Source organism: Drosophila suzukii, chromosome X (genome assembly GCF_043229965.1).
Source record: "Drosophila suzukii chromosome X, CBGP_Dsuzu_IsoJpt1.0, whole genome shotgun sequence".
Classification (NCBI taxonomy): Eukaryota; Metazoa; Arthropoda; class Insecta; order Diptera; family Drosophilidae; genus Drosophila; species Drosophila suzukii.
Window position 1 is genome coordinate 5,177,787 of NC_092084.1, and position 22,227 is coordinate 5,200,013.

At 43.1% G+C, this 22,227-nt stretch overlaps 5 protein-coding genes across 19 annotated transcripts in view; all 5 read right to left on the reverse strand.

Moving 5' to 3' along the window:
• The window catches only part of pigs (pickled eggs), a 55,419-nt gene extending 48,147 nt beyond the window's left edge, over positions 1 to 7,272 (reverse strand). Inside the window, exons 1-2 of one of the 2 annotated variants that reach the window (XM_017081554.4) lie at positions 6,826 to 7,272; positions 1,371 to 1,457 (exon numbers count right to left, since the gene is read on the reverse strand). The gene's annotated coding sequence lies outside the window, so the exon portion shown is untranslated. Of the gene's footprint in view, positions 1 to 1,370; positions 1,458 to 4,169; positions 4,505 to 6,825 lie in introns of those variants that run through there. The other variant, XM_017081555.4, reaches the window with a different exon arrangement.
• Positions 7,273 to 8,030: 758 nt separating this feature from the next.
• APC7 (anaphase-promoting complex subunit 7) lies at positions 8,031 to 10,813 on the reverse strand. The gene is made up of 5 exons (XM_017081682.4): positions 10,566 to 10,813; positions 9,997 to 10,504; positions 9,008 to 9,672; positions 8,657 to 8,937; positions 8,031 to 8,589 (listed from the first exon to the last, which is right to left on the reverse strand). The coding sequence occupies exons 1-5, from the start codon at positions 10,635 to 10,637 to the stop codon at positions 8,274 to 8,276; spliced, it is 1,842 nt and encodes a 613-aa protein (XP_016937171.2). The 5' UTR covers positions 10,638 to 10,813; the 3' UTR covers positions 8,031 to 8,273.
• A 150-nt stretch (positions 10,814 to 10,963) lies between these two features.
• On the reverse strand, positions 10,964 to 17,504 carry Pat1 (Protein interacting with APP tail-1). Its single transcript, XM_017081680.4, has 8 exons — positions 17,346 to 17,504; positions 16,687 to 16,974; positions 14,221 to 14,828; positions 13,838 to 14,062; positions 13,670 to 13,771; positions 12,707 to 13,383; positions 12,485 to 12,642; positions 10,964 to 12,414 (listed from the first exon to the last, which is right to left on the reverse strand). Exons 2-8 carry the CDS (start codon positions 16,870 to 16,872, stop codon positions 12,283 to 12,285), a joined length of 2,088 nt encoding a protein of 695 aa, XP_016937169.2. The 5' UTR covers positions 16,873 to 16,974; positions 17,346 to 17,504; the 3' UTR covers positions 10,964 to 12,282.
• A 505-nt stretch (positions 17,505 to 18,009) lies between these two features.
• Positions 18,010 to 19,513, reverse strand: LOC108015073 (uncharacterized). Its single transcript, XM_017081311.4, has 3 exons — positions 18,943 to 19,513; positions 18,478 to 18,687; positions 18,010 to 18,419 (listed from the first exon to the last, which is right to left on the reverse strand). The coding sequence occupies exons 1-3, from the start codon at positions 19,318 to 19,320 to the stop codon at positions 18,183 to 18,185; spliced, it is 825 nt and encodes a 274-aa protein (XP_016936800.2). The 5' UTR covers positions 19,321 to 19,513; the 3' UTR covers positions 18,010 to 18,182.
• Positions 19,514 to 21,369: 1,856 nt separating this feature from the next.
• Positions 21,370 to 22,227, reverse strand: part of LOC108014978 (smoothelin) — a 42,289-nt gene continuing 41,431 nt past the window's right edge. For all 14 annotated transcript variants that reach the window (XR_010654716.2, XR_010654717.2, XM_070997432.1 and 11 more), the window contains one exon: positions 21,370 to 22,159. Coding sequence is in view for 12 of the 14 variants with exons in the window: in XM_070997432.1 (XP_070853533.1) it covers positions 22,036 to 22,159 (124 nt within the window). In the remaining 2 variants the exon portion in view is untranslated. The remainder of the gene's footprint in view (positions 22,160 to 22,227) is intronic.

Sequence of the window (22,227 nt, forward strand, 5' to 3'; positions counted from 1 at the left end):
CTTTGAATAACCAAATGAGGTGTGTACCTGCCTGATCCCGAGATCCTATTTCTTCTCGAAGTGAAGATGATCCTCAATTTGGATAATTTCCAATTCACCTTGGGATTCCCTGGGCCTGTCATCTCCGCTATCTGTGTTTGATCAACTGCCAGCTGATCGATGATCCAATCCACAACCCATCCCATCCCATCCCCCAATTTGTATTTCGTATTTTGTGTGCCTGGTACTTGGTATTTGGTATTCGTGGCCCTTTGGCGATCACTTGACACACTCTCCCCGCCTGTCGCCTGTCGAAATAAATAAATGAACTGTCCAAAACTGATCGGAGATGGGTGCCTGACGTCGATTCGGTTGTCCATTTTGGGAACTGAGAAACCGAGGAACTAGGAGCGATTGCATACTCATAAATATTGAAATTTCAGAGGGGTACAAGAGGGAATATGACAAACGACGACAAATCGACTTCCGAGCTATCGATCGTCGCCATTTGGCGATCGTTGAATGAATGAATTTCGCGCCACGTTTTCCCGATACGTTATAATGTGCGTTAGTTGTTGAATGCCAATTGGCCTGATAAACGCCTGATAACGAAATCGAAAACGAAACCGAAACCGAAAATGCAGCCCAAGAAGCGGCGTGTTTCTGTGACTCAGACCCGTGAGTTCGATTCTTTTGGCGGTCTGCCCATTCATAACCACTCGGAACGAGCATTTCTTCGCACATTCAGATTCCCTGACCTACGACATAATCCCCCGAAAAATGCGCTCACACGAATATAGCTTGATATATATCTGTATCTGTACATATAGAGCCAGAGGCGTCGTCATCTCAGTCTATGACGAAACCGATCGTATATTTTTATCACGGCCAAGAGATACACGTTTGATAGAGCACCCGGGGCATATGTATAAGTATCGCATATAGCCACATGATTCACACTTTCCCAGAAAGTGATTAGTACCGGTGGGGCATTTCTTTCTAGATCGCGAATGGTCATCGGGGATAAGAATGTGTTACAATACATGCTATCCTGTACTATAAGATCAGGACATTCCCAAAATGACTAATGGTCTTGAAAGTTTCCCGAAATTCCCGAAATGATATAAATAATATAATAGTTCTAAATATTTTTTTTTAAGAATGAAAGTCTTGGTATCTACACCATCTTTCTACGGATACGGGGAACGCCATTATTTAGTTATTCAGTTTCTTTTAAAAATAAACACGGTCTTTATCTGCTAAAATACCAAATAAATTTCCGACTAACAATGGAGGCTTCTATGATTTTTACGATCACCCCCAAAAAAAAAAGTTCCCTCCGTATTTTCCCCCTATATTTAACACTTCCCCGCGACCTTTGATGAACTTACCGATCTGGTGTTGATATCTCTCCCCAGCGCCTTCCACTGTTCGGTTTCTTGGTCTTTTCTGTTGGTTTTCCTCAGCTGGGCCGGAACCTGAGGAGGGAAAATGTTATATGCATATGTAGTTGGGGTTTTTCTTTTTTATTTTTTTTTTTGGTTATGGGACTGACTAACTGACTGACTGGTGAGTGTGACATCATCAGAAACGTAAGTTGAAAACGGTAAATGGAGTTTTATTTGCTTTTTGTCATTGAACGCGAGTGAGCGTTCCACACATCGCGGATAACTAGAGAACTAGAGAACTGGCGAAAGAGATGGCGAGAGGCGGTGGTCTAAACAAATAAGTCAATAAATAAAGGCGTTAACTTGGCTCGAATGGCCTACGTAAATATGCGATGAAATGAGCCAAAAGAGACGACTAAAACGCTGATGGATATGAGCACGAATACGAAAACGGAACCGAACCGAGGTGGGCTAGAGTCTCGGACCCGAATCCCAATCCCAATCCCAATTCCGATTCCAATCCCCCAGCCGAAACCCAAGACCAAAGCTACAGCCAAATCTAAAACCCAGACTCACAAGCGGTGTAGGCTTGTTTCGCAATCGCTCATAGACTTTGGCTACAGAAGTTGGCAATAAGCTAAAAGCTGACAAATGTCTGACAAGCGGAAATGGCAAGAGAGTTGGGGAAAACACCACGTCCAAACTACACGAAAATTCGCACGCAGGCCGGCGGAGAATCCGATACAAAAACGGAACCGCCACCACAGAATATTTGGGTGTGTCCTACGGCTTGGAATTCCGCTCCGGGAATCACATAACTTTCTAGGGTCCATAAATATCAAAATCGTATTTTATAAAAACAAAGATTATAATAAATCTAGGAATATTCCAAAAATGTATTACCATTTCTCAAAACCTTTAGAGATTAAAAAACAGAGGAATTCAAATATGTCGTCATATTTTTTTATCCAAGCCATTGCGAAGAATACCATAAAAAAGTATTTGATATTATCTCTGTTCTGTTCAAAATCATCCCTATCAGTATCAGTATCATCATTATAAATAGTTCCTCGTTTTTGGTCATAAGAATCCATCGAATCGAAAATTAATATTGACTATATCTTTATCTTTTTGTGTGTTGGCTCTTGACACCTTCTGTTTGGATTGGTTTGGTTTGGGTCTGGACCTTGGGCCTGCCTTTTCCACGAAGGCCGCTCGGCGGGTGAGAGGGTCTAATGGCCAGGTAAGAATTGGGCAAGGTCAATGCCACATATGCAGAGTGCTGGCTGACCTTTTCAGGGAATCTCCTGCCAGCGAGGGGCGGCGGCGATGGCCTTTTCCAGTGCGTGACGAATGCCTGCGCATGCGGTCACCAAGGTCAGCCATCCATCAGTCCATCGGTACACCACCCCACCACTTCACCAGCCCTCCAACTCACGGCTCCCATTCGCTCATTAGAACAGCTGACGTGACTCAATCTCCTGGCAAATAATAATAAACCAACAAAAAAGCAACACTTCAAGAGGCGCCACCACGCTGGGTGGGCTGCCAAACTATGACTCATGGAAATGTTGGCGAAATTCACCCAGGAAAATAATATTATTACCATAGAACATTCACAAGTTCTTTAATTAAAGGCCAGACATCTCGCCGTGCAAGGAAAGTTTATAGAAAGAAAGATTTATGACTCAGTTTCTGTATTTATTTGAGGCAAAACATGGACATCAAGTCCATGCAGGATATCATAAATAATTTTTTAATGATGTTTCCCCAACACTACTTTAGTTCTGTGCATCAAAAGAGTTTTGATTATAGAATGCCAGGCTAATAAATCAATGAATTCATTTTAATAGGGAAAGTATTTAGCCTTACAACTGGAAATACCCCTTACACACTTTTCCTATCTCCCTAGGCTCGACCCCAAGCTTTTCAAGCTACAGATCTGTTAAGGAACGGGCTTATCGCGAGGCCTTACTATTGCGCTTTTCTAGAATGGACAACCACTATTAGTTTCTTATCTCCCACTAATATTACGACCATAGTGGAATATCGCTCTTTGTTCGTCGATCGACTTGCATCGATGGTCGTTGTAGAGTTCTACACTCATAAATTGGTCTACCCCTAAGTGGTTAAAACTGGATCGGCATGGGCCATTATTATTTGCCTTATCCCTGCTCGTATGACATATTTTATGGATATACCATATACGTATCCATATATGTCCGTGTATCTGTATAGCAGCGTCATTTGTCACTCGTCGGTCTGTGAGTGGAACTTCAGATAAACCCCATAAGCTATGGGACCAACCGAGCTGTCACAGTTTGTGTTATTCACTCGTATTATATATATTTACATATAGGCAGTCCAAAGATCGGGGGAGTTGGCGAGCTAACGGGGTGCCATGTAGCTCATTCGTTATCAGGGGTGTCGTTGCATGTGGAATTATAATTGAATGCGCCCTATGCTTATGATTTACACCATTGCATTCCGGCACAGATATCATTGCTAGACGGATAAAACGATAAGTTCCAATAGCAGACAGCCCAGCTACATACAATACTACTAATAATAAATAATAATAATAATCATTTGAATGTTGGTTTCTCGGCTCACTCTCGCAGACAATCGAATTGCTATTTTGGCATTTGATTTCTTTTGTTTCCCCGTTTTCTGTTTTCTGTGTGCTTTATGGTTTTGCCGATTTGATTTTGATTTTTGAATTTTGGTGTTTTAACTGCGCGACACGCAAATCGATGGTTGCCACCCTAACGGGCCAAAACAACAATAGCTCTAAAAACTTACGTTAAATTCTGCGCTTTTTCTGCTACTTTTTCTGCACGCGACGACGGCAGAGGCGGTACCGAAAAATCGCCCAGACAAGGAAGCACGTTATTATAGCGCTAAGTGTGCTACAGAAAAACAACGGCGATTTTCGGTTTTCTTTCTTTAAACTCACTTCAAACCCCGCACACACAGCACATAATATAAAAAAATATATCCATATGTAGTCCTAAGAATTATAGAGCGGGATAAGCAGTCGAGAACGGAAACGGAAGGGAAATCGGGAAGTTTAGTGGCACAGGATGTTTGGAGTGGACGCGAAATACCGCGAGAAGGCGACTCCGCGAGACCGCAACTCCGCAACTCGACGGGCGACCATATGACCGAAGACTAACGCGGAATAACCCGACTTTTCGCCACAAGAACCCAGGGTTGCAAAAGAACCACCTCCCCCTGTATATTATATTTACCAACAGCTTCCGCGCAAGTCCTTGCCCAACTATCCGGTTCCGAATCCGGGAGAGAATCGAAAGGGAGAGCCAGCCGAAGGCACCACGCATTTCAATAGTTGGACCCCGACACGGGGCACACTGCAGCCGTACTACCTGGTACAGAACTATCAAGTCTGAGCAGTTCATTCTCCCCAAGAAAAAATATAATAATATAATAGATAGCATTTTAAACGTATGTCCGTTTTATAAACCAGAACTATCACATCTAAGCGGTTCATTGATCCCAAGAAAAATAGTATTATATAATAATAATTTGGTTTAAAACTTTGTCAAGGATCTGAACTGCCGGATCTGGGATTTTACAAATTTGAGTCTTGGAAATTCAGTTTAATGCCTTGAAAATGAGTCCCTCCAAAATTTTTAATGATAGGCCAATAAAATCCCAGTTAGTAAACAGCTGGTGGTCGATGGGGGATATCTATTAATGTGGCAACCACTGTGCATTGATTTCTGGAAATTATTGTAATCCCATAATAAGCACTATCTGTGCGCCAGTGTGCGTGAGTGCGAGAGGGAGGGAAAATGAAAGTGAGAAAGGGAACGGGGATATGGGGCTGTGGGAGGAGAGGCGCATGCGTTGCGACCGTTATGTGCCATGGGAAAACATATGGAGGCCCAGCCCAAGCAGCGCTACCAGAACTCAAGACCCCGAACCTAAATCTCAAGACCCGCAACTCTGGACTCATTGTGTGTGAATGTGTGAGTGCGCCACCCTTTATCAGCTGAGCACTTTTCTTATCAGTGCGGCAATTGACGGCCTGAGAAATTAAAAACCCGCAGTCACACAATGAGATCTCGCTCTCTGCATTTCTCTAGGGGATTCTGAGAGAAAGCAGGGAGAGAGAGAGATTGCCTTTGGCTCTTCTTTTACTCCTTTCTTCCTCTGTTTGTTGTTGTTGCGGGCGTCCAACAGGCGTAAACAGCTGTAAATTGTTTGTTGACACACACACAGACAAGGTCAAAATAAAAGTCTATTTTAAAGATATTGTACCATAAAATATTTTTCACATCTTTAAGGGGCACTAACCAATATTCAAACAATTTAAACAATTTTTTTCAAATATTAATTTATATTTTGCCTCGAATAACTACAAATTTAGAAGAATTATATTTTTTTTTTAAAGCTTGGCTTGAACATATTTTTTAAATATTAATTTCGATCTCAGCACAAATAATTACGAATTAAAGTATAATTATAATTTTATTTTTAGGCTTAGTTTGATAAAATATACTTATTAATAACAAAGAAACAAAGGGTTTCAAATCGGAACATTTTTGTTCTCAAATTGAACAGTTTCTGAGTCAATATATGAATATAGGGACTTTATCGGCTGTTGACTAATAAAAATGTATGTATTTTTATCAACAAGAAAATTATTTAAATTTAATTTTGTGTTGGATTGAATTATGAAAGCATTGAATGAAAGCATAATGAAAACTATATTTTCCCTGTGCCGAAATTACTACTTCATCTGTACTATATATTTGCCCGCATCTGTAATCTGATCCTGTCATCGTTCTGCCTTATTGCTTTTAATTAGCAAACCAAAAAATTGGAGGGCGGATGAGCGATTTGGAGGGGGAATTTCAATGGGGGCATTTCGAGGGGTAAATTTATGGTGTGCAGCAGAAGCAGATTTTAATTTTATTCATCAGCCGATTTCGCGGAAGCCCGGTCCACAAGAAAGTCACCAGTAAGCAAACAAAGCCCAGCCAAGGGAACTTTGCCATTCTTGTTGACATGACAAGCCGCATTCTAGGAAATCACGAAATCACCAAACTGCAATTGCGAATTGCAGTAAAAAGTGCCGAAATCAACAAGTGCGTGTGGCGGATTAAAGTGGGTGATACGATATGATGGTACATATGTTTTTTGTACATCGGATGGGTCTGTGACCCACTCGATAGGGCATGTGTTCGACACACTATTCTGCACGTTTTCAAGCGAAAGAACGACCAGGCAAACACAAAACACAAATCCACAATCGCCAAACATGTGTAATGCTCCCATTTGTTTTTATTCCACTGATAAACACAGTGTCTGATTAAATCAACCGTTTGTTGGACCTCGTCGCAAAAAAAAGTGACTAAGGAAATGTCTAAATTGTAAACCATCTAAAAGTGTGTGTAAAGTATACCCAATTTTTGTTTTTAAGTGCACAAACCTTTTTAAGATATCCGCCAATCCCTAGATTTGTATGCAAATTTAGGTCGTTATTTTTTTGTTTATCTTTTTTTTTTTTAAACAATTGTGGGAAAATCGCATTGAATTAGATCAGATCATATTAAATAGTATCAATATTGCGGGTATATTGTTTCAATATGCACAAAGTGAGTCAAAATTTCACTTCACTTCGCGTAAAGGGTTTTTATTCGCACACAGGTTTCGAAAGAACATAAACAAAAAATCCCGCGTCACGGCCCAAAAACGATTGGCTCGTGTGGAATATATAGGACAATCATAGTAACAATATATTCCCTTTGGAAGAAATCAAATATCATCGCGTGATATCGTTTCCCGGCAATTTAACGCATGTTTTTCGAAATGGTTTTTGGAACAAATCTAACGGAAACCGAAAAACACAACCATCGGCGCGCGGTGTCGGTTGAAAAATTTCAAAAAAATTGCTTGCGCCGCTGCTTAAATACTCTCTGCCGCTTCTCTGCCGGCGTCGACTTCGGCGCCGCTGTTAAGACTCTCTCGCAATGTTAAGCTGCTGTTAGGAAATGTTACTTGTGAAAAATAATAAACTATTCGTACAAGAAATAAATCTTTAAGTTTTTACAATTGATTCAGGAAACTTTTGCTATGTATTATAATTTATAACAACAATATATTTTACCTATATCTCATCTTATACATTTTTTACTTTTTTTGGGACACAGATTAAAATATAGCTTAATAATATTAGCTTAGTTATTTTATTACATTTTTCAATAATTACTTTGAACAATCTTTTATACTCAATACTGCATACAACAACTGGAAATGAAATTTATATACCTTTTTAGTGAAATAATAAAAAAGTTTGGTAATTTTAAATTAGTAACCTATTTCAAATTAACTATGAGGCCACTTACAACTAAAGTTTTGGTCACATATTTTTATTTTAAATTAATTTTTAAAATTAAATTTTGGCGGGACATCCGTTAACAGAAATTTCTGTCGAGAGACATTTATTTGTTGGCTCTCCCTATGTAAAATAACATAAGGTATTAGCATTAACAGTTGTTTTCGGTGAGTGCTGTCCCAACCTGCCTGCTGCAAAACACACTTCCAGGAATTCCAAAACAAAACTAGTTCCACTGCGTGGCGCCAAAATTTAAAAAGTTTATGTTTTCAATGTGTTCTTGAAAATGAAAGCATGTCTTATTAAAGTTCATACTTAGTAAAAACTTTGTAGCGTACATGGTTTATTTGCTTGTGACTTACAAATTTATTCTGTTATTTATAGTGGCATTACATTTTATCTGCCACTTTATTGAGATTAGCATCGAATTCGCAATACCTAGGCTTCTTTAACAATGGATTTAAAATGATAACAATGTTCAGTTCTTAATTTCTCGAGCACTTCAAAAAACAGCAATCCCAAGCCTCTGGCCTACTTCTTCATTAATGGCCGTCATAGTTCATGCCAACCATTTCCGCGTCGACGTCGTGCCAAACGGAGCCATCAGCCTCGCCCTCGACATCCTGGCCAGATCTGGCGGCCGGTGAGGAGGACGTCTCTCGGTAATTCTCCCCACAATCGGCAGCCAGCCACTCCAGATTCGGTGTTCTGCAGGGCGTGGCTATTGGTCCGTTGGTGGACTGCTGGCCATCCACCTTGATGGGGCCACTGTCGTCCAAAACAAGGGTTTCGATGAACGAGTTGCAGCTCTTCAGCAAACTAATGCCCCGCAGGGTACGCTCGCATCTGGGATTCTTACTGAAAGATTGGGAATGGTATTATAATTAAGTGATATCCTCCCGCAACTGGGCCCAGATCCACCTACCCCAGAGCCTTGTAGTAGTACTCCAGGGCCCTGATGGGCTCCTTCTGACTGCGCAGCATGTCAGCCAGATTCGTGAAGAGATTGGCCTGCGGGAAGAGGGAGACGTGGTCCTCCAGCAGCTTAATGGACGTCTTGGGTGCGCCCTCGAACTGGCAGATGTCGGCCATCAGGGTGACCGCTGGCGTGTAGTTGGGATCGACCTTCAGCGACTTCTCGGCAAACTTGCGGGCCGTCTTCCTGATCATCGGATCCGGCGAGAGGAACAAGGTGCGGCCGAACATCTGTCGGGGAAGAGAGAAGAACCGATTAGAGACCACATCCTGGTGATGGCAAATCCATCTCTGGCCGTACCGCGAGGCCCCTGGGCGAGTTCTGGAAGACACGTAGCGTCCAGTTGCACATGGCATGGGCCTCCTTGAACCGCTTGGCGGCCAGATAGCTCTGGAACAGGCCTCGGTAGACCTCAAATCGGTATGGGGCAACAGTTTGGCCCGTGCGAAACGCCTCCACCGCCTCCTTGTGCCGCTCCAGGGCGATGAGCAGGCGACCGCGCAGAATGAGGGCCTCCTGGTGACGAGGCTCCGCCTGCAGGCACTGCTCCACGAAGGTCAGACCACGCTCGAATCTCCCCGCATCGTACATGGCCTGGGCGTGAACAAACCAGTGGCATGGACTGTACTTCGGCTCGGATGTAACCTGTGCGTACAGACGATCCGTATCCTGGCCACTGTCGCCGGCATGCTGTCCTCGTACCACGGCCAGCAGACCAATGGCCTCGATGTTGTCCGGACTGGCACTGACCGTCGCCGAGAACAGTTGCTCCGCCTGGGAGTAGTTGCCGTCGTAGTAGAGGCACCTGCCCAGCGCCATCATCAGCTCCTCGTTGCAGCGCAGCAGGGTGCTGTCCTGCAGCCTCTGGAAGGTGCGTGCCGCGTCCTGGTGCTTGCAGTCAAACATCTGGGCGAGGGCCTTGATCCAGGTGCTCAGCCAGTCGAAGTTGCCGGGCACGGTGGCAGCTAATCATGGTTAGGAACAAAATGGATAACGTATTAATGGTTTGTCCCTAAGATTTTTGACCGAATAAGATATTTAATGGAGAATATAATCCTAGAGGGGTGGAACTCGATTGGGAAATTACTATAATACATCGTTAGGATCAAAATGGATTACGGATTAATGGTTTATCCCCATGATTATTGACTAATTAATAGCAAAGTCAAGATATTTAATGGTGAATAAGTATTGTAAAGGGGTAGAACTCGCTTAGGAGCGGGAGGAAAGTTGTTATCGTAAGGATATGTGGTATAGGAGTGTTATAACCAAATGAGTGCCAGAAATACCGTGCATCACCAGCGAGTTGACCTCGTTGCCGTCCACGCCCAGTTCCAGCAGATCCTGGATCACCGGCAGAGCCATGGGGCACTCGCGGACGACCTCCTTGTAGGAGGGCAGCGACTCCGTCTTCTTGGTGTGCCCCAGCCCAAACGAGTGGTGATGCATCCGGGCCAGCATGAGGTTGATCCGCGGGGTGCGCGACTTGACGGGCACCTGGAGCAGGGTGGCCACTGCCAGGCCCGGATTGCCGATCTCGCGGTAGCACTCGGCGGCCCGGCGGCGCAGCTCCACGTCAGCGAACTCCGGATAGGCACTCTCGATGGCCACCAGGCAGGCGTTCTTGTGGCGCAGCATGAGGCGCCGCTGGTGGAAGATGTCCTCGAAGTGCCGCGATGCGCAGCGTAGATGCCGCTCCTTGAACAGCGAGTTAACCAGGTACAGCTGCACCTGGTACTCCAGCTCTAAGGTGGCCACATTGCGATCGTTCCTCAGCACCGTCCTCAGCAATTTGGCCTGCAAAACGGGGCTCTATAGCGCTGTTGGGGGGAATGATATGGCAGATCTTCGGCTTTACCACTGGAATCACGCACTCGTAAAGCTTGTGATCGTAGAGCTTCTTAACATTCGCGAAAAGCGCGTTCTCCATCTTTTCCACGAAAATCAAATATGTCCAAGTGGTTTCTAGGGGACTGGTTTCGGTTCCGAACTATTTTTTTTCCGATGCTATCAATATTTATTTCTTAACAAGTACTTTATAATTTTCAATTTACTTTCGCTGTATTAATCCGAAATGCAGTTTCTTGTCAGCCACCAATATCAAAAGCTAACACAGATGCTTCTCGATTTTAATATCGATATTGGGCTATAGATGCGGCAATTTCAAATACGATTTCTGCATTAAGAAGTATAGTTAAGTTACAATTGAATCCAGGTCAAAACGCAATTAGAGCCATAAAAATTAAAGAGTTACACTAAATTTTGCAGTTATTTTATTTTGAGATTTACGACGTCGCTCTTAAACTAAATCGCTAAGTAATGCCAGAGTTTTGCAACTACAATTGTGTTATAAGTATCGCCCTAGGTAGCAAATGTTAAAGGTATAAATTGTCTTTATGTATAGGCGTTTATTTATATTATTATATTTATATATGTATTATAATAAACCTTGCTTTTTTTAACTGGAAGCTGTAATATTCAACCCGAGGTATTTACAACGCCTTCCCATCGCCAGGGTCCTCCAGTTTGCTTTGTTTAACTTTAGGGCCGAGGCAATACTTTTTATACACGGTTCGCTTCCGTGTGTACGTAATAGAAATATATATATTATATCGTTTTGAAGAGGCCTAGTAGTCTATACAATACGCTTACTCCTTGCGCTCTATACAACATCGTAATTCTGGTTCTGTGCTCCAAGCGCTCTAACAACAAAACGTTGGTACGTAGGTGGAAATGAAAAAATTGAGTACATTCGCTAGTAGACCTAGAAAGCAAAACGAAAGCAAAGCAGCTCATCCTCTGGCGCCTGGCCGGATCCTCAAGTGCACAGAAAAAAATACAATAGTAGAATTATAACACGCGGAAATCCATTAAAACTTAAGCATTTGTACATGGGCCAAAACGCGGGAATACATTAAAAAACAATCAGCTCAACGATCTCCCGGTCTCAGCCGGTTAACCGAAGCTCCAACAATACTACTACATCTTAGCCTAGGCTCTCATCTGACTGAAAAAAGACTTACAGGACTGGGTTTCCTCGAAAACTGTGGGACTAAGGGTACTGGACGTATTCGATGATGGCTGAAACACAACGGAACACTTGCTGAACTGACCCACACTCGGTACGACTTAATACATATGTATAGTATATATATATATATAGGGCTTAGCTGCTGCAGGGCATGGGCATATTCGATGGAAATGGAAAATAAAAAATAAACATTAAACAGAACGCGGGTGAATATAAGGCGGCGCCGATCGAGCTAAGCTATTTAACTATACTTAGACATATTCTTGTAGAACACACGGGTCGATCCTTGATGCTCCTTCCTCTATCCCGTCGAAACAACGTGGGTTAACTTATGCGAATCTCTTATCTAGGACAAACTGCAGAAGTTGCCGCCTCTGTCACCGTTGCCGCTCCTGCTGCAGTTTGCCCTCCAGTTTGTGCCATCCGATGCCGGGGGTGTGGGTGCGATTGCGATTGCTAGTGCGGGTGCAACTGTCACCTCCTCCTCTTCCTCATCCGCTACCATTTCCATTTCAACTTCCGCTCCCACTCCCGAAACCCCATCTCAGTTTAGATTCACGGCTGATTCCACTGGCGCCGAACGAGTCGGACTGTTCTTGCAGACACACATGTTGAAAAACTTGCTCCTGACTTCCTCGATGGAATAGTCCACCTCGATGGCGGGGTAGCTGGACTTCTGCAAATCGGAAGGAGCAAATTAGTCAAAACATAGAAGTATTTATACCAACTGAGGGGATAGGACATACATTTTGAGTAAGATTCTGGCCACGAAGCATCTGCCAGTTCTCCAGTGTGTGCGCATACTTCAAATACTTCTCAAAGTCGTGCAGCGTTTCGTAGACGTGGCACAGACCCAAGTAATCGTACTCCAGCCCCGAGTACGAGTGGCCGAACAGACGCAGGCCTGACAATTAGTTTATGATTAGTTAAGAATACACCAACGAAAAGATTTAAGAGTTTACACTTACTAATGTCAATGCTGCGCAGGTAGAGCTTCTCGGCATCTCGGTACTTCTTCATCTGGTAGTTGTACAGTGAAGCCAAGTGGCCGATGGACAAGCCCACCTCGTAGTCGAAGGCACCTAGCAGATCAGTCTTGATTTTGATTGCCTTTTGGTGCATACGTTCCGCCTCCTCAAAGCGGTTCATCGTTTGGTATAGACGCCCCAGATTTCCATAGTGCTTCGCCGTCTGCACATTCACCTCGCCGAACACTTCAAGGGATAGGAGCAGGGCGAAATTGTGCAGCTCCTCGGACTGCAGCAGCAGATCCTCCTCATCCATGCCATCGGCCATCTTGTCCAGCGCAATCTCCTCCAGCAGCAGCGCCTTTACGCGCTTCGCCGATGCCAACATCAGGTGATTGCTGGGCACCAGATTCTTCATTATGTTCACAGCCTTGTCCACGTGATCCTGGGCACAGCTAAAGTCACCCGTGCTGTACTCGTGCACATAGTAGGCATAGGACAAGTCCTCGTGGGCAATGGCCACGTGGAAGTTCATGTTGCCAAAGATGCCGCGACGCACGGCCAGCGCTTCCTTGTACACGTTGACCGACTGGAACACAGAGTCCACGTTGAGTAGGAAAAATCCGTAGTCTAGCAAGGCATCGCCGTACTTTTGATGCGTAAGTCCAAAATGTTCGCTGTGGGGAAGAAATGTGAAATATTTGGCTTGTCAAAATTTAAATATAAACATTGTTTGCTTATCTATGGATACAGTAAGCCTATTTAAGGGCAATTAGAGCTTTAATATCTCGTTATAAACGATAGAAAGATTTTTGTGGCCTCAGTAATGCGGTTTGTGATCAGTCTAAAATCATTTCTTAGTGAAAAAGCAAGAGTTAAGCAAAGAATTATCGACTTTTTGCCCGACAATCAGCGAAAAGAGAGAGAAGGGCGAAGTGGTGCCAAATGGACTTTTGTGCTTACCGAGCGCGACGCACCGCCTGGCAGATGAGCAGATTGGCCCGTGCAAAGTCCCTCTTGACGACACAGGCCTTGGCCGCCTGGCGCAGAACATCGATGATGATACTGGGGATTAAGGAAGAGATCAGTAAGATTTAGGCTAGAGGAAGAGGGAAAGGGACAGAAACTCACCGCGGTGGCGCAGATCCCCTCAGGTGTTGCATGGCCAGACCGCTCCATACATGGCTGTAGTTGTACTCGTTGCGGGCAAAGTACATGGCCGAAATCTGGGTGTAGGCTATGGCCACCAGCTGGCCAGGCACACGGCTATGGATCGATTTGTTCAGGCCGACCAGTTCGTCATAGGTGCGCTGGGCCAGCTTGAAGTTGCAATGGGCCGATTCTGCGTATAGGAGGCTTTAAAAATAGATAGCATTGATTAGTTAGCGTATAAGCTTGAAAGATATTAAAATATGCTTAAATTTGTATATTGCTGTTAGTCAAATTTCGATAAGTGGGTCAAAGTTGGGGTTCGGAAATGGAAGTCTATGGATTCAATGAATTCAATAAATTACCGCTGCAGGCAGTCGAGACGCATCTCCAGCCAGTGTTTGTGGGGCGGCAGGTGCTTCAGTCTTCCATTGAGGCATGCCAGAACGGTAATGCTCTCCTGCATCCACCCGGCCTCCGAAAGGAACGATCCGAGGCGCAGGCCCAGGTCGATGGCCCGCAACTCCTCGGCGGGCAGCTCCTCGACGGCAGCCTTGTTATACAGCGTGAGTTCGGCCAGGGATGGCACAGGGGATTGGGGTTCCTGTATGGACATGCATGGGGGACGGCGCTCGAAAGAACTGGAACTGGGACTTATGCTGGCGCCCGTCTGTAAATCATAGATAAGCAGCTGGTCGAGATCCGAGGAGCGGTTCTCCAATGCTGCCTGATCCTGGCTGATCTTGTCCGTCTTCAACAGTGGCAGTTCCTCTTCCTCCTGTCCGGGGACTCCATAGCGCGACACATAGTTTTCGCTAAGGCGGCTGGCCAGCATCTTTTTGCTGGCCATTAGTGAGGCCATTATGCGCAGCAACTTGCTGCGGGCAGCAGAGTAGCGAACGAGTCGCGAGAACACCTCCAGCTGGACCAGCTCCTCCAGCAGCGTGTCCTTCAAGGACTCCTGCTGCGACATCTGTGGATGAAGAAACAGAGATTATTAATATGGCATTAAGATAAAAGCCAGTGGGGACTGTGTATGATTAGCAGCAGGGAAGCCGCCAATTAAGGTCAAATAAAATGCCTTTAATAACTTCAAAATGGGTATATTCAATGGAAGTGATATTTTACTTCAAGTAAAAGCTGCTAGTTAAGAGTGGCTTACTTAAAACATTAAAAACCAAGATGATAATAGAACATCGATAGTCCTAATTCAAAAACAAAACGATCTTAGTATTGGAATGGCAAATGGCTCGCTAGCAAGAAGTGCAGCCAGCAAGAGGAGAAAAAGACATCCAATCAGCGGACAATGGAATTTGCTTAGCCATTATCAGCAAGTTCAATGGCTCTTCGGCCAGCAGCTGCGCCATATAAGCAAGGCCCATGCTTCACTGCATCCCCCATCCCAGAAAGAGCCGCGCAATTTCCGAGCAGGACAATCAAAGGGCGCTGGACTCATCCGACTGGTTGGTTTATTTTTAGAACCCCCCTTCTGCCCTGCCATGACGCTTCTGTTTATAAATTACATTGTAATTGCCACTTATTAAGACAATCCATGTATGGAATCGAAACCTCTGGCTGACCAACTATGTATGCTCGAAACCACCTGTGGGTCTGTTGGCTTGGGTTTCATTCCTCCAAACGAAATCCATCTGAAGGCATGCACCTCCAGTTGGTGGGGCCCAAGTGAAACTGATCCCTCGATGGCGATTTTCAAGTTGTAAATAAATAAACAGCAACTTTTATTTCCGGAATTTGAAGGTTATTATTCGATCAGTTGTGTGTTCAATCAAAATAAACAAAGGCTTCATTTGATGGACTTCAGTGGGATAATTATCTCACAACAAATAAGAAACATTTTAAACGATTGCAAAACATGTCCACAAAAATTGAATGCATTTCTGGGAATGATGTCCATAAATTTGGGCCTATCAGACATGATCGTTTTGAGATTCCATGAGTGTTAATCTGCAATTTTCCCGGTGTCATTCCGCGAAGGTCTCTCTTTCTAGGGTTAATGGGCCCACTGGCGGGGTGTAAACAAATTAAGCGGAAAAGCAAACATAAACAGACAAGTGCCATACCCCCCTCAATCCCTGATAATGGGTATGAGAGAATGGTAATTGCCAGTGGCGAAATACGGACGGGGAGTTGAGATAAGCAGCGGTCCGGCCAGTGCTGTAATCGCCAAGATCGTCAATGGAAAGGGTAATACTTTCTTTGGGATAACTACATCTTAATAGGAGACATACTTTGTCAGGTATAGCTAGGTTTGTAGCAACCTTCATATCAATAATCATTTTTCCAGGAATTCAGGTTCTAGATAAAAATTTCTGATATGATTCTTAACTGTTTCATAATTCTAATAGGAACTTTTGTAAATTACATTGCAAGTGAGATGTTCCTCACACTTTGTAAACAGTGAATAGAGTAGTATTATGTACAACACATTTATAGCCTGTGTGAAAAATAGTATTGCTTACAACACACAATTCCAAGAACTAGAGCATAAACACATGTTAATAATTCGATTTTAGGAACGTAATTCATAATACTAACATCACAAATAGGAGAGCAACATCATAAATAGGAAAGCTTTAAGAAATTATATTATTTTAAGGACCGTTAATCATAATACCAACATCACAAATGGGAAAGCTCAAGGCTTCAACCATCTATAGGAGATAGAACTAGCCGAGTATTTGCTTAAGCAAGGTATTTCCCCCCACTGGCTGCGAACGATTACTGGTTATGATAATGGGTTCGGATCTTTCGGGAAAGATGGAGAACGGGGGGATGGTGGTGGTGAGCGAGAACAACACCATAACACTCACCATTTCGTAGACATCGATGAGCAGGTTGCGCGGCAGCTCCGCCAGGCGGCTGATCCTGTCCAGCGCTGGGACCTTGGTGTTCATACTCCCGATGAGGCACTGCAGCGAGAGGTCGTATAGGGTCTTCGGGGAGTTGGGACTTGCATTTGGATTTAGATTTAGGGCCGCGAGCTGTTGGCCAGCCATCTCGCTCTATTGCTTTTTCTTCTACTTCCTGAACTTAAGCGCTTCTTCGTTTATCGATGGTAACCTCTTTGGGGGGCGGGGACTCGCGGGAGGCGTGGCACTCTGCAACAAGTTTCAATTTGTTCGAAATTCGAAGGAAAAATGCATTCGCACACGTGCCGCTTTTCTCAGAAGATCGCGACAAAGAAAAAGCAATGGACAAGCACAAGCATGTCAAAGGCGGCCGCAAAGAGATCTGGTTTTTTCGAGTGTGTTTCGCACTTCACTTCACTTTCTTTTGAGGCGTTCTTCGGTTTTCGTTTTTCTGTTTTCGGTTTTCGGTTTTCCTTTCTCTGCCAGCGCCGCTGCCCGCGTGCTGCCTTGCTTCTGCCTTTGCTTTTGCTTTTCGCTGCTTTGCCTTTGATTTTGCTTTGTCGCTGCTGCGATTGTTTTGCTTTCGCTCGAATTCGAGTGGTTTTTTTTTTGGCACTTACACAACTGGGAACACATCTAATTGTCGGGGCCCCACAGCTAAAGTCGAATTCCTGGCCCACGGGTTATGCGTAGGGAATTGGGAAATCGAGATGGAAATTGTATTGTGTTTCTTTGCTCCAGCACTTTTTTCTCTTTATTTTCATCAGTGTGACCGCGCCGGGGAGAAATACCAAAATACCTCAAAATAATACCAATTTACTGTAGTTTCAAGAAATACCATTACGATACCTTTATTTTTTATTCATTATTTTATTAAAACAAGTTAATGAATACAAATTAAATGTCTTATATTAAAAACATTACTACCTCTATATTATTACTAATAATAAATATTAGTATTTATTGTTGGTTAATTTAATTTAAATTTATAGTAAGGTAAGAGAAACTTGAGAAACACAGGGAATATTTAGCAGAGTTGCCATGCTTTTTAAATGGCAAAATATGGACAACAATGAATTGCAGAAACAAGTGACAATTTAGTTTTTTTTAAACAAACGCCTTGCATACAACTGAAAACCAGGCTATCCAGCAACGCATAAGTTTTGGGAATACCCTAAAAGTTTTTTTTATAATATTTAAATATACCGGAAGAAGAAAAATACCAAAGGCATGTTTTACTGGCGGTTACATGCCAACTTATTTAAAAATTTTAATTCTGATGCATTGGAGATGGTGTGAAATTGATTTTATTGAATATTAAAATTTGTTTATAACTAGATCTTGGTGAAATCATCTAAGATGGTGATTGGTCGGTGAAGAAGGGCTGGAATACTTGCACCGAACACTTGATCTTCCTTCCTAGCTTCTTTTTATCAGACCATCTACCCCTCTCCTCGTCAAAAGAGATCGATGGAGTCGTCCTCGATCTCCACCAGGGCAAAGTCGGAGGTGCTGCCGAACATCCACCAGTGGCGCAGGATGTTCCGGATGAGCAGGCAACGCGTGGTGACGAACTCAAAGAAGTGGAAGAACAGGGCACTGGAGGTGAGCAGGGCGCAGGAGGCGACAAACACCTCCTGGACGGTGAGCTGCTCGGTGCTGCCCTGGTTGAGGTTATCCATGCACTGCAGAACCTACACAAAAGCCATTAAGGTAGTATACAAATTCCGTCTAAATCTGGCCAAATCTCACCTGCTGCAGAATGATGTGGGCCAGTGGCATCAGTGAGGCGCTAAACAGAAGGTGCTTAACAATCAGGCCGCAACAGGGACCGAAGGTCCGCACCATCTGCTTCAGGCTGACCCGCTCCTCCGAGATGTTGAAGACCGCATTGCAGATCTCGCAGCGATTATCCCGCCGGTGCATGATCCAGCGTTTCAGGCACTTGAGGTGGATGAAGCCCTGCAAAGTTCACCTAGATGCCGTAAGCCGCCCTATTAAAATCTTAAGATATCTTCAGCTCAAGGATTCCCTTTCACACTTTCCACGAACATTAGGAATCTGAAGAATTCACATTTACGTGATTTTCTATTTATAGGGTTTATCGAGGATGGAAATATTTCCATAGCGGGATCTACACAAGTTTTTCGTGAACGCCGAAGAGGACTCCCCGAACCGGATATCCTTATCAGGGGTGGCTGGATAACTCCCACTTACCACGCTGCCCTTGCAATTGCACGGACATTTGATGATCTCCATGTCGCTGCGGTTCCAGCGGCAAATGCGGCACGAGTTGCCATTCTCGTTCGCCGAATGGACGCTCTCCTGTGAAGGACGTCGAGTTATCGGTGGAAGCATCCGCTGTCGAGCCGAGGATATTTCAAGGGCGGCCATTGAGGCGGTGAGCGTGTCATTGGCCAGCGGAACAGCCGCCGGATTAGCGGCAGCCAATGCAATTTCCGGAGAGCAGTTAACATCCGCTTGTGCCGTCGAAGGCGGCTGGACGGCAAGCGGCGTGGCACTGCCGGTGGCCACCAAACCATTTATCAGGCGGACGGTGGTTGCCTCCGAAAGAACGTGCTGATGATACGACATGTTGCTCAGGTACACAGATGGAGATGTTGCTGCTTGCTAAACTGCTTGGCGGTATTGGCGTGTGTTCTTGAGTGCGTTACGAACCAAATTTTGATATACAAATTTCTACACCGAATTTTCCTGCGACATCTTACATACAACTTGAACGTTAGACTTTCACCGAGTTATGGAACACATTGACGAAAAACAAAAGGCATACTGAATATTATAAAACCTTGCAGAAGGTGATTTCAGTCAGAAGTTCGCAACGCAGTGATTGAATGGATTGAATTGACATTCAAGCCTAGAAATGTTCTCCCACTCTTCGCAAAAAAAAAGAAGAAAAAATCGGTCAATAAATTAGTTTCCCGGAAAGTGGTGGGGATTGTTAGCGTAGGTTGTCAGCTGGTCAGAACGGTAGGTCTCTTAGCTGTACGCCTTAATTTGGCCAAACTACGATGGAAAAAATGCAAAAAAAAATGTTTTTTTTACTGAAATACAAATCTCTATTTTCAGCCAAAAAAAATCATTCTTTTGGCTGGCATAATGCAACCACTAATCCGAATGAGGAATGTTATACCTCGTTGAGCTCGTAATTAAAATTCCAATCGACTGGCATTTAAACCTAGAAATTTTTTGTTTTTCCCATTTTTCGCAAAAATAGATGATGTACCCCCTTACAAAAAATGGAAGAATTGGTCAAAAAATAAATTTCCCTTAAAGTGATAGGGATCGTTAGCAAATCAAGCCAGCTGCTCAAAACAGTCGGTCTTTTAGCTGTACGCCTTGATTTGGCTAAACTACGATTGAAAAACCGAAAAAAAATTTCGCATTTTTGACAAAAAACGAAATTTCCATTTTTCACAAAAAATGTTAACCCTCTTTTTTGCCAAAAAAAATTTCTTTTTTTGCTGCCAAAATAAAAATAAAAGTCAGAATGAGGAATGTCATACCTTGTTGAACTCGTTGTTTAATTTGCAATCGATTGGCATTCAAACCTGGAAATTTTTTATTTTTTCCATTTTTCGCAAAAATAGATGATGTAACCCCTTACAAAAAATGTGAAAATTGGTCAAAAAATAAATTTTTCTTGAAGTGGTAGGGATCGTTAGCATATCTGGCAAGCTGCTCAAAACAGTCGGTCTTTTAGCTGTACGCCTTTGTTTGGCTAAACTACGATTGAAAAACCGAAAAAAAAGATCGCGTTTTTGACAAAAATCTGAATATCGAATTTTACAAAAATTGTATACCTATTTTTGCCATAAAAACTCAGTTTTTTGGCTGCCATAATAAAAATATAAGTCAGAATGAGGAATATCATATCTCGTCGAGCTCGTTGTTTAATTTCCAATCGATTGACATTAAAACCTGGAAATTTTTTATTTTTTCCATTTTTCGCAAAAATAGATGATGTAACCCCTTACAAAAAATGTGAAAATTGGTCAAAAAATAAATTTTTCTTGAAGTGGTAGGGATCGTTAGCATATCTGGCAAGCTGCTCAAAACAGTCGGTCTTTTAGCTGTACGCCTTTGTTTGGCTGAACTACGATTGAAAAACCGAAAAAAAAATTCGCATTTTTTGACAAAAATTTGAATCTCAATTTTTCACAAAAATTTTAACCCTATTTTTTGCCATAAAAACTTAGTTTTTTGGCTGCCATAATAAAAATATAAGTCAGAATGAGGAATGTCATATCTCGTTGAGCTCGTTGTTTAATTTCCAATCGATTGACATTCAAACCTGGAAATTTTTTATTTTTGCCATTTTTTTCAAATAAAAGTGTTGTAACCCCTTACAAAAAATGAAAAAATTGGTCAAGAAATGAATTTCCCGGAAAGTGATGTGGATTGTTAGCATAGGTTGTCAGCTGCTCAAAACAGTAGGTCTGTTAGCTGTACGCTTTAATTTGATCAAACTACGACGAAAAAACTGCAAAAAAGTAAGTATTTTTTGACTAAAATCCGAATACCTCATTTTCAGCCAAAAAAAAATCATTCTTTTGGCTGGCATAAAGCAACCACTAAAAATTTTTGGCATCCATTTCCGTTTACCCCCCAAAAAAAACACACTTTGGTTGGGTTTCATTTGCTTTTTTTGATTTCTTTGCGGCCTTTTCAATGCCATCGGTTAGTAAATGTTTCGTTCTCGTTACACGTACGTACATAGAATATATGTTTAATATTACAGTAATTCATCAATGTGAGCGACGGCATCGAGACGTATCTTTATATACTTTATATCCATTGTCGATGACCGCCAGCACGGGTTAGTAGCTGCACTGCTTCTTCTCTCCGCAATTAAAATTATGACAAAAAAATATATAAATCAACAATTATTTGCATAGTTTCTGCTTCAAGTTCGATAACAAATAATAATGCGTAATCGTAATAATAGTAAAAAAGGGTAAAACAAACACAAAAAACGTACAAAGAGTCGGCTGTTCACGTTCGACGAGCCATTTGCGCTTCGGTTGAAGAATATACATATGCCGATTATACAGTTAGATATTCGCAGGATGAAGGGTCTTCAGAGTTATAATAGATTATGGGATATATGGGGGAAACATGGGAGGGTAGCAGGATTGTAGGGTCGCGTGTCTTAACACAAAATGCCAAAGAGGGGGTGTGTGGTGTATGCTTAAAATTTAATGAGTTGCTGCTGTTGCTGTTGAGTTGACTTGGATTTGGATCTGGATTTGGACTATTCTGCTGCTGCTGCCACTGCTTTCGATGGATTCACTGGCAGTTCCGGAATCGGCGATATATGCTCTGCACGTAGACGAACACGCACTTCCAGTCGGGGCGACTCATCTCCACCATATCCTCCACATCCAGCAGTGGTGCAATGCCAGCCTTCTCACTGCGGAAACACAAATAGATAAGTTAGATATCACATAAAAAATGTAGCCCTTGGAAGCTAATTTGGTT